At 35.4% G+C, this 12622-nt stretch overlaps 1 protein-coding gene across 1 annotated transcript; it reads right to left on the bottom strand.

Annotated features, from left to right (window-relative positions):
- Positions 1-5708: 5708 nt before the first annotated feature.
- On the bottom strand, positions 5709-7372 carry LOC136981866 (forkhead box protein B1-like). The gene is given in 2 exon segments (XM_067278243.1): positions 5709-6358; positions 6361-7372. Coding segments are annotated over 2 exon segments (972 nt in total). The 5' UTR covers positions 7264-7372; the 3' UTR covers positions 5709-6289.
- Between the last annotated feature and the right edge of the window lie 5250 nt (positions 7373-12622).

Raw genomic sequence — 12622 nt, 5'->3', positions numbered from 1 at the left:
TATAGAAAAACGGAGAGGAATAAAGGGAGATAAAAAAATGATAAATAAATGATAAAAATTGAATATATTTTTGATATACTTTTCTATCATTTTTTGGGAAAATTTACAAGCAAAAATGATATTTGAAAGCATCAAAAAATAATAAAGAAAGAGGGAGGAAAAGCTGAAAATTGACTTCCTCTCAACTACATACAAGAGTAAATAAATCTTTCACGAGGAGTCAGATAAAAGAATTCACAAAATCTCTCTAAAATATGAACATTTTTTCCCCTTTTTTTCAACTGGAAGGCACTAAAAATACATTTGAAATTTAAACAGGATTTAGTTTACTGTTAAGTCTTCTTTATTACCTATTTTTAGCGTTGAAATATTTATGTCAGCTCTATACTAACTACATAAAAAAAAACACACACACACACACACACTATAGGATCTAGCGCTGAGATAAGAGGAAAATCACTTAATTTTTATAAAAATATTCAATATAAATACTTAAAAATGCTTCTAAATCAAAGCTTAGAGGGTTTTTTAAGTGTTTTTTCAAAAATTTTCGGTATTTTTAATGGTTTAGGCACTCAAAAACCTACTAAAAATAGCTAATGCTGTACTAATTACATAGAGGAGGGTAAGGAAAAAATCGCTAAATTTTTATAAAAATATGTAATATAAATACTTAGAAATGGTTTTAAATGAAAATTTAGCATCCTTTTAAAGTATTTTTTAAAAAAAATTAGCATTTTTATTGGTTTAGGCACTGAAAAAACCTGCTTAAAATGCATACGGCGTTTGCACTGATCCACACGAAAAAAATATGAAATATAGTTCTAATTTAAGAGAAAAATTGTAAAAATATTTAAAATTAACGCTTAGAAATGGATTTAGATTAAAATTTACAGTTTTTAATTATAATTTTTTAATCATTTTCAAGCAATTTCGCATGCTGTAGATGCTTGTAGACCCGTTCAAAATACAGTCCTATACAAAAACCAATGGAGAGAGGATAAAAAGGTGAGAGAAAATCCCCAAATTTTTAATGAAAATATTTAACATAAACACACAGAAATTGTTATAAATGATAATTTACAATGATTTAAAATTATTTCTGTAAATTTTTTATCATTTTTTATGCAGTCCACAGCTTAAAAAAACCTGCTAGAAATCCGCTCAGCACATTATTCTAACCGAATCTAAGCTGTAAATTAATGATTATAACTGGCCTAAATGCATAAAATATGATTTAAATATGTTAATCTTTAATTTAATTTAGTATATAACTCAATAAATTTCACTTAAATTATGTTATTAGCTTGTATAAAATTAACTAACATAATTCAGGATAATTTGTATAAGTTAAAATATAGGCCTTTGATACTTTAAATTATTAAAGGAACCCCTTAAAATTAACTTGTAAATTTACAGTTTACATGTCCTTAAATGTTAATTATAAGGATTTGTTTAGGGAAACGAGCGTTGTAAAGGATCCTTAAGGGGGAGATCGCGTACAAAAATTCAATTTTTTTCAGGATAATATTTCGGATTTTTTCAATTTTGACGTTTAGACAGATCGACAGCCTTTCTGTGACTTAATTTAATTGTTTTAAATCGAATTTTTTCGGATATTTTATCACGTGAGGCCTATTGGAAATCAAAGGAAATAGTCTTAAATTAATTTATTACATAATAGAAATAGAAATTTAATATTAAATTATTGAATGACGAGACGTAAAAATAGCTTAAAGAAGCTAAAAAAAAATTAAATAAAATGAATAAATAATCTTTGTCACGTGTGCGATTTTCACGTGTTTTCTCGCGTAGAAATCGATGAAAATATTCAAATTTCAAGCTTAAATAAGCGGGAAAAAAGTAAATTTTTACGATAAAAAAACTGTAAATTAAAGAAAAATTGCGATTAGAATGTAAAAATATTCATTTATTTTAAGGAAAAAAAATGCATTTTCACGCGTGAAAATCGGCGAAAACGTTAACAATTTAAGCTCAAATACATTAAATACAAAAAATCGTACATTTTAACCGTAAAAAAATGCAATTATTTGATGAAAATTTAACACTTCGACCTGATTTTCACCGGTGAAAATCGCTAAAAAGCTTAAAATTTCATCAAGAATGAGTGCAAGAGAGTAAATTTTCACTATAAGAAAGCTACAAAAATGTAATTAAAATATGAAAAAAAAAAATTTCGATTTTCACTATCGAAAATCGCTAAAAACATTAAAATATCGGCTGAAATAGATAAAAATTTCACATTTTAATCATAAATAAATGAAAAAACACTACGAATTTATTTGTAGAGGAATGTAATTTACTCCACTTCCCCTTATTAGTAAGAACGACGGAGGATTAATATAGGGCCTGTATATAAATATAGGGCCTAGAAGGCCCGATATTTGTGGTGCTGACGGAGCGTATTGTGGAGTGGAAATAATTAATAAAAGTCAAAATTGTAACAGAATGGTTGTTCAGTTTATGAGTGGTGCAGTCACGACATGTTCGTGCCCCCATAAAACATCCTAAAGTGAGGAAGTATTGCATTTTTCATGGGCACCGTTTGATCAAAGTTGTCAACAAGGCTCACTTTTGCTTTTAAACTTCACTTTTGACATTGTTTACTGGCGGAAAAATGCTAAATTACACGCGAAAATCGATCGTTTTCACGTGCGTACGAAGCTCACCCCCTGTCTTCGGCACGTTTCTTACGCTTGTGTGACGTAATTTACTGCGTTAAACGTCTTAAAAACGTGCCAGATTCTTCCCAGTCTAAGGTCCGAAACAACGGTCGAGCCCTTAAAAAAAAATAAGGTAAAAAAAAATAAGGGGAAAGCTCTTACTATCGTTAATTGAGTAGGAGCAGTTGTAAAGTAAGGAGTGATGAATGCGCTAAATTTATTAGGAGGGCAAATCAATGAAAAGTTGGATTGATTTATAGAGGTTGAAGGGCCTTATAACGATTTTCTAATGGTTGTAACCCGGTAGGGTGATGCCGTTTTCAGCCTTTTCGGCTTTGTAAAATCGCTACAGGGTGCGGGAAGGGCCCCGAATGTTGCGTTACTGTCGGGGTTTTGGCAGCAGAGAATCCTCATTAATATGTTACTCGATGCCTTAAATTAAAATATTTTAGCCTCTCTTAACCTTCGGAAACCTTAAAAAAAGCGTAGAAAAGTAGGTTAAAAGACCATAAATGTCGCTCACTACAATCGACTTTAATAGGGGATTAACGCGAAGGATTCGGATAAAGACAAGTCTCCGGGCCTTAAATTAAATTTTTAAACCCTAATTTTACCGTACCTGAGCCTTAAAATCGGCTACATAAAACATAAGTTACTTAAAGGCTTCGAATGTTGCGTTACTGAACCGACTCTGACGGCGGAGGATTAACGCAGAAGATCCTTATTAAAATACGCTTTAAGGTTAATAAATCGCCTTAAAATGCATATCTAAAACCTATTTTGAGCCTCTAAACCTTAAATAATGACTATAACTAGCTTAAAAATCGGTTTAAAAGACCCCGCTACTACGCCGATTTTAATGGAGGATTAATTAACAAAGATAATGTCGATTAAATTAAGCCTTAAGGCTGATAAAATGAGCCTTAAACTGGATACTACAACTTACTTTAACGTATTTAAAGCCTTAAAAATGGCCATCGATTTGATTTAAAGTCGGGGGAAAAGGGGGTGACTGCAGAAGCACGCATATTCATATATGCAAAAGGCCCTTTTCAGTATGTTTACTCTTGCATGAAGGCCTCACTCTATCAGTGTCATCTCAGTTTATTCTGAGGTGCAAATATTATAGAGCCATCACGCAATATTTTCATACACACACACACACACAAAACGGGGTAAAGTTTATCGCCTGCACGAGGAAGGAAGCGCAAAAAAATCGAGTTACTGAAGTTGTGCAAAGCCAAATTTTCGCAAAAATTTATCAAATTTACCAGGCCTAAGGTTAAATATTTTTATTTTGAGCCTTACTGTAGCCTTCTTCGGCCTCATTTTATGAGTAAAGATGGTTTTACGCAGCAGAAACACACTGTTCCTACTCTTAAAAGTGTCGTTACGGCAAGAAATCAAACCTCCGTAGCACAAAAATAACGCTAAAAATGAATGAATTTCTAACCTTAAACGTACTTTCGAAGGGTTTAACGTTAATAAAACAGGTTTTAAAGCCTTAAAAGCAATTAAAACCCGGTTAAAATGTCAAACGATTTCGGCGTACGCAGCTAATTTTCTGCTCCTTCATCTTAGTGGGAAAACGTTAACAAAGTTAATTATTTACTAACGTAACTTTATTATTGATTATTTATTAACGTAACAGCATGGAATAAATCTTAAAAATATCATTTTAAACACGTAAATATCTATATTTTTACTTGTTATCGGGTAATAAACGTTTCGAATTATCGATGCTCATTGCAATTCTACTAGCACGAGCAGGGGGAAACGGAGAGGGGAAAAAAACTCGCTGTTTAAATAGAAATTCACGTGTAAAACATCATACTCTGGTCAGTATGGAAGCTAAGGGGGGCATATTTGTTACTGTGGTAGCATTACACGAGGCCCTATCAACAGAATTCAACGGTAACATTGCAGTAGAGGTAACGTAACGAAACTATTTCCCAATCAAATCACTCGCTGTTGAAGAGTTACGAAGCACGCAACACACGCAACCACCAACATTTCTGTTGAGTAACAGCATAATCTGATAATATCATATACAAATCCTTCCATTAAACGATCGAGTGTATAGGATATAGTTACATAAAAATGAATCTTTAGAGTACGTAACAGCGGGGGGGGAGAAACTTACTTAAACGGTTTAAAAAATGGGGAAGGAAGACTTAACACATCCGGCCGTACCCCCCCCCCTTACAAGAGGACACACCAAAGTGGCCAGAAAGAATACTTTATCCTCGCTTTTGTCGAGTGTGGAGTGTCATTAAGGAACGATTTGTAAAACACCCACCGTGTGTATCTTTACTTCACCCCTGTAAAACACTACTTTAACGACGATTATTGACGTCATTAAAGTTGGCCGTAGCACTGTTGAATATAACAATTGTTTATAAATGATCCACACCGAGATGATAAACCACGTGACAGTCTGGGGGGCCCTTTTTTTAGACACCAATTTTCTGTTAATTTATGCTATAAACGGGTGGATTTTTAAGTAATTTTATACTATAAACAGGGGGAATTTTTTTTTACATTTATCTATCCAGTTATATATATATATATAAAAAGTTCGGATTGCTCTAGTGTATTACACTTGAAGGGTTGAGAAATTATACTGTACACAGGCCTTGAATGTATTGTAAAACTGTACAGTAAATCGATGCCAATGTTCTAAAGAATTAACAGATTTTCAGGATAAAAATAAAAGATTTTAAGGGTAATTCACGCAAAACCTGACAAATTACACCTAAGGGACACAGTAAATTGTATCTTTTAAATGGGCTCTTTTATAGGACTTCACAAGCCACCTAACACACGCTAAAGACGTGAATAACTATTTTAAAAGTGGGTAAAACCACGTGACACTCGGACCTTATTTTAGGGACACGCAAAAAACAAAAAAAAAACAGGTGTGTAGGTCTGTTTTTTAAAGAAAAATTAAATCTCCCAAGACTAGAAATTCGTGGCAAACAAAGTGGTTTATTTTTATACAGACCATTGTTTTTGGCGTTTGTTTGTATTTACATAAAAGTCACTTTCCTTTTTTTTATCTTTGTGTATATATATACATATATATATGCGTATATGTATGTATATATATATATATATAAAGTGTGCTAACAGCACACTACATCATACAAACATCTCCCATACACAAAGTAAAACCCACTGAAGAACTCCAGGAACTACTGTAGAGGCTCAGGCTCGGACTCAGTTATATATATATACATATACATATAAATATATATATGTATATATATATATAAACTGTGTTTTCTAGCCTTAAGGAACTGTTCCCATCCCAAAATAAGCGTTTTTAACGCCTTATTCTTTCGATTTTCTGGTATTGTTGAACAGAACACAAACACAAGAACCCCTTTTTTTTATTATTTTTAAATTGTTTTTTTTTCTTTTTTTCTCACAAAGGCTACACTAAACAGCGGGTTTTGTGCGCAGGCTACACTACACACGTAGCTAAGCCTATATATTTATATATATATATATATATACTAGGTTTACATGCTGGCTCTATAGAGAGATTAGTCCATAACTTTACCTCATGTATTTACTGTGGTAGGTCCCCTTTTTTAAAAATTTTACTTGCTCGAGTCGCTTACAACATCCAAAGACTTGGCTGAGATGTCGCTAGAAGTCGAATCGGCCCTACTGGGGGCGAACAGGCCGGATAGGGTGGAAGATTCGGTAGAGTCCTTGTACCAACCAATGCAGAATGGTCCGTCAGTCCAGGGAACTGTAAAGCTGGCAACAGGGTCGGCTTGATGGGTAGTGACGGTAAGGTGAGCGGTACGGTACCGTGTACCGCGGGCAATTGTAGAGGGTAGCCTACAGGCTTGCCGTAGAGGTGCTGGAACTCGTGTTGTAGTGCCGAATGTGGGAAGGTTGTCGTATAAGTCGGGTGCCACGTTGCTTGGCCTGTGACACACGACACGGAGCATGGGAATGCCGGCAACAGAGGCTGCGGCACCAGCGGGTGGTGGTGGTGATGTCTCATGCTGTCCTTGTTGTCCGGTGCTATAAGGTTCTCGATAGAAAAAGGCTGTTTATATGATGTCACCGAGGGCCTTACGATATCCGCCAAGGGTTGAAGATGGCTGGGTGCCGCTGCTAGTGCCGTCAACCTCAATTTTGCTTGCTCCTGTATGGCGTGCTGAGATGCTGTCTCGATGTGTTTCAGTTCGGCAAGTGCCGCTGCCGTGGCATCTTTTATGGATTTCGGTAGCTTGAACCTCTTGCGTCTTCTCAGAAAGCTTCCGTTTTCGAACATATCCCCGCATGCCGGGTGTAGGGCCCAGTAGCTTCCTTTACCGGGCCTGTCGGGCCTTCGTGGTATCTTTATAAAACAGTCATTAAACGATAGATTGTGCCTTAGAGAGTTCTGCCACCTCTGAGTGTTCTTGCGGTAGTACGGGAATCTATCCATGATGAACTTGTAGATGTCATTGAGGGTGAGCATTTTTTCTGTAGAGCTTTGTATAGCCATGAAGGTCAAAGATATATAAGAATAGGGCGGTTTTTGATCGCCGTATGTATTCCGTCCCGGTCGTGGCATGGTCTGTCTCGATCACTGCATCACTACAGGCATTTTCGGTTGAATCCACATTCACATAATCGTGCTGGGCTTGCTGAGCGGCAGTCAAACACTACAGACTGGCAACGTTGCCTCACCTGATCAAGCGCCAACTTCGAACGCGACAAAACAAGGCGCCAGTCTCCACCCCCTGGGCGTGCTGACTTCGCAGGAGCACACACTGGCAAAGTCGTACAGCCTCGTCCAATGGTGTTCCTCCAAGCCATGCCAATCAAAAACTGGAGGCGTGCACCGTTTCTGCAGGCTGGCGACTCTAGAGGAGCACGCGTTGTAACCACCAACTGTAAGTACACCTCTTGAACTTTAACAAAGCCGGGGGGGGCGAATATGTGTTCTCAGTCCTGCCGAATTAGTCTCGGAGTAGGAGAGAAAAAAATATCCCCCTATTTATTCTCATACCGAGTCCAAGTATCTATTGTCGCGTCGAGGGTCTGCCTCCGTTCCAGCTGCTACTTTTTGGGTATGAGCGGTCAACCACTTGTATATAGAAAGCATACAATGTTATGGTTTTGTATCGATATCTATAGGAGTGAGGCAAAGATGAATGAGCCCAAAGGAATTTTGTGCATGTAATGACGTTTAGAACACTCTACCCCAAAGTGGGGAAACACGCCGTTTAGGGGGGGCAAGAAAGAATACATATCAGCACCCTTTCTATATAGGGGGACGTCCGTGGAGTTACTTGTCAGCACATGATCTTTACAGCCAAAGAAGCCCGCTTCTTTTGTCAACATTTGACTTTCTGCCGCAGTTCCTTTTTGCCAAAACCACCTGCCTTTCTCTCCCCCCCATAAACTATCGGCTAGAAAACCACTTTTGGTTATAAGGGGGGTAGGGTGCTTTCTTCGCCATTCACTGCCACATCTTTGTAATCACACTTCCGATATGCACGCAGTTTCTCAGGCTTGTCTAGTGATAGAATGATATATAACCCACCTACCGAAAATTAGTTTGCATGATGTCTTTTGCATTGTGGCTGCTAAATCGGTTCCACTCCTCTCCTCTTCCACTTCTCTCCTATTAGATTAAACCAGTTTTGTGGACAAACAACAAGGAAATCAGTAATTATCCTTGCGGATTTTCTGAATAATAGAATTTTTATTAGGCTGTTCTGTAAGCAGCCATAAAGGAAGAAGAAGAAGAAGAGCAGAGAGGGGAAAAAAATGAAAGAAACGAAACTCGTTCTGGGTTTGTCGGTCTCTTCTGCTTTTTCTACCCTTCTAAATGGAGTTGCCAGACGTCTACGAAATTTTCGACGGTCACGTGACAGCGTAAACACATTATAAAACTAATTATGAGCATCCACTCTCTTTATTATTATTATTTTTTTTCATAGGAGGTTGCTTCAAAGATTAACTCTCTACCCACTCTACCCACGTAAACATTAGCCACTTTTGGGGGATTTTATTGTTGTTTAATTGTTTCCAACTCGATTATTTCTTACTTATCTTCTTGTTTAAGTGTGTTATTAAATTTACGAAGCCGTATAATTGCTTTAAAAAAATTCGTTTTAATTGAGAAGTCGCTTTGTAAATGCGAGACTTTTTATTTTCATTTATTTATTAATTTATTTACTTCTTCCCCTCACGCAGGTAGCTTAAACACATAGGCTTCTAAAGCTTTTAGATACCTAAACTTCACTTTTAAGGTAAACAATTAAGGCTGTAATCCCGTTTATTACCTTCTATTTACAGCTGGAACACCTTGTGAATTAGGACTTCTTCTTAAAGAATTCCCTGTCTCCCGAATGTATCCTTAAAAACTAATTGTTCGAGTCGAAAATATTGCCTGCAGAGTAGTAGATTGCCTTTAAACAAAGTTTAGAAACACGTGTTTGCTTAATTGACACACACGCTGCCTTGTAAAACTCCTCCAAGCACCACACCTGGATGGATTCCTATAGAACTGATGCCCGAGTTACTCCTTGCCTATGTCATTTCACCACACCTTTGCTGACCACAGGTGTTTGCATTGTAAACTTTAAGAAAAAAGGTAGAGAACTCATTAAGGTTCCTACCTCGTAATTTAAATTTTAACCACTTCTTCTTACGTTCAAAAATAAAAAATAATAAATAAATAAATAAAAATGGCTGCCCTACTCGGCCATATTTGGAAGAGGTAGTAGTAGTAGTAGTAGCGTGACGAAAGATTCGAAGCAACACCTGTTAGTAAAATTGAAAAAAATTATAATAAAAATACAAGTATAGAAGAAGATTCCTTTAAACTTTTACAGGGCACCCATCCAAGGATGAGAGTATTTGAATAATGGCCAACTTCAGCAATAATAGAATTGCAGAAGTAGCCATTTTCTTGTCGTATTCACAACCTGCTATCTGTTACTACACGTAATGCACATGGGCCTACCTGATTTATGAAAGGACATTCAAGAGCAATGGAATTCGCAGAAGAAAAGACCGGTGACTTGTGCTGTGCTTTGATCAATGGCATGGCTGGACAACCCCCAAACTGCAATTGACTGCATCGTACATCATTCTATGGATATTTTTCATCCGAAATGCGACTATGGTCACTACAGATTTCAGTTCGATTTTTGTTATTATTATATATATATATTTCTTTTATTTTCTTTTTTAAAGTTGATGAATGGCCAATTTTTATTCACACTTTCAACCATCTTCTTGTGCTGTCCACGTGTAATTTCGTACAGGAAAGGATCCTTTGTAGTGTGTTTTTTTGGCCTTTTACAACCAGCAAACTTCGCCAATTTGGAGCCTTAAAGTGTAAAAAAAAAGGCGAATTTACAGGGTAGTTTATCTTGTAAACTTGCAGAAGGATGTGTTTTGTTACGAAATTTACAATTTTTCCCCCTCCCTACTGAATTAACGGTTAAATTTCATCACTTATGAACACCAAAATTTCTGACTTTTAGTGTATGTTGGCCTTCACAAAGCTGCAAACTTCGCCAGTTTGGAGCCTTAAATTATTTTTAAAAAAGGCGAATTTACAGGATAGTTAATCTTCTCAAGACTTAATCTGATGGTTTCTACGTGGCGTATTGTTAGAAAATTACAGTTTTAATCCCCCCTCCACCGCGTTAACGGTTAGATTTCATAGCTTGTGAACCCCCCTAAATTTCTGACTTACCTGTTATGACTTTTATCGTATGTTGGCCTTTACAAACAGCAAACTTCACCAATTTGGAGCCTTAAACTATAAACAAAAAGGGTGGCTTTCAGAGTAGTTTATCTTCTAAAATTGCAAAAGGGTTGTTTCTACGTGGTGTATTTTAAACCCAAACTACCGCGTTAACGGTTAAATTTCGTAACTTGGGTACCCCAAATTTGTGACTTACCTTGTTTTTAAGTTGTGTTGTAAGATATCGAGGCATCACCTCTGACACACCGAGGTGTTGGACATATAAAGATAATGTGCATATGTGATGGTCGTCGGAGAAAAGACAATGGACAATTTCGTGCCTACTGACTTCCTGCCCCTCTGTTGCATGGGATGTAAGAAACAATGGGACCTACAATCACTACAGGAAACTAACAGCTTTCCATGAAGGGGGAAGGAAAAAAAATATCACTTTTCTGCAAAGTAATTGAATGATTCCTCCTGGATCCTTTAAATATTTCGCATTAAAGTAAACTTCTAGAGGGCCTCATTGTTGAAAATAATGATTATAATGTTCAGAAATTTCAGTTTTCGACATTATCACACGGCAAAAAAAGCCGAATTATAGAGAAAAATTGGGTAAATTGATTTTAGGAGAAGGTCGAGACGGTGCCTTTTCCTACCAGAATATATACTTTCATGTGTTAAAATGCTAAATAATTTACTAAATAAATGTCTAGAGACAAAAAATGGATGTTTATTTAGAGCAAATTTACTTAAAATTTTAATGAATATCCGATAGTTTACTACAGAAGAACTCATATAGCTAATACAGAATGGGATTTTGATATGGCCTATTACAATTATTGACTTGTAAGCCCTTTTTCTGAGGCTTAGAATGCCTTAGAAAGCTGAACTCTTACTTTATCCATCATTACAGTTATACCTCATTTACAACCTTAATTATTTAGAAGCAGGCCATTCACAATCAGGGTTGAATAATATATCTATATACAGGTTAAAATATATAGTACATTAACTACAAAAATTAAAAAGTGCAGAGAGAAAGGGGTGGAGATACCGCACTGCAAAGCACGACATTTCAAAGCTTTATTGTTGATTTATATGCATTTAAATGCTCAAATATTTTTAAAAATGAATAAATATCCTCGATTATTATATCATAAAATTTAATTAGGCATTAAAATATTAAAATTTTTATAGATTTTTATGTAAAAATCTATCATAGATGATTGTTTACAACGTATAGAATCGTCTCATTTTGCAGGACTTGTCTTTAAATTTATCAAGAATTAAAGCTTTAAAACGACAAAAAGTTGGGAATAAAGTTAAAAAGGGGCGAAGAGAAGAGCAAATATTCGCAAATTTTCTAAATAAAATCAATAAAACTTTTCAAACTTTGAAGCCAACCCTTTAAATGTGGGACCAAATATCAACTGTTATATCGATTGAATGAAGTTTTATAGGAACAAACTCCAATTAATGTGATTACAAAAAAGATCTTATCTCTAACTGAATCAATGATAAATAATAGAAAATATTGATTATAAATATAATTATAATTTTCACGAAGAAAGAATAATAAATAGAATTTATTAATGTTTAACTCCATAAAAAAAAAAGAAAGAAATTACCACTTTTAATTCAAGTCCGATTTTTTAAGGAATATTTTGCCTTATTTCAATCAGAATTCTTCACTAAATTAGAAAATTTCCTTTTATTTATCTTTACTTACATGTAGGCTCTTATATTAAGGCTTATAGCCTTAATATGAGAGCATTACAGTCTTAGAAAAATGCCTCTACGTGCATCTGGAACTACAGAAATAGGTCAATTTTTTAAGGCTTTATTGCTTATTTAAGGCTCTAATAAGCCTTATATCCGTAAAAATATTACACGTGCTGTATGTGGATAATTAAAAAAAAAGTATTGTTTGATATAAAACTCTTTGAGCCTTTCAGACATGGTTCAAAATCTTTCTGGATATATAATTTTTCAAGGCTCTACTCGAGAGGCTCGTTTTTAAGCCTCAGGACCTAAGAAGAATGGTTAAGATTTATCTGGAACTATATAAAGGCTAAATTCTTAAGGAATTAACGATTACGTAAGGCTTTCCTGAACCATACAGCCTAAATAATGGCTCAAAATCCAACTCAATCCATACTAAAATTTTATTTATTCAGACACTAAGACTCTTAGGAGACATTCGTAAGCTTTACAGAAT

The sequence above is a fragment of the Centruroides vittatus genome, unplaced genomic scaffold (genome assembly GCF_030686945.1).
Source record: "Centruroides vittatus isolate TY-2023 unplaced genomic scaffold, ASM3068694v2 contig_799, whole genome shotgun sequence".
In the NCBI taxonomy this organism is placed as follows: Eukaryota; Metazoa; Arthropoda; class Arachnida; order Scorpiones; family Buthidae; genus Centruroides; species Centruroides vittatus.
This window is presented reverse-complemented; position numbering and strand designations above follow the sequence as displayed.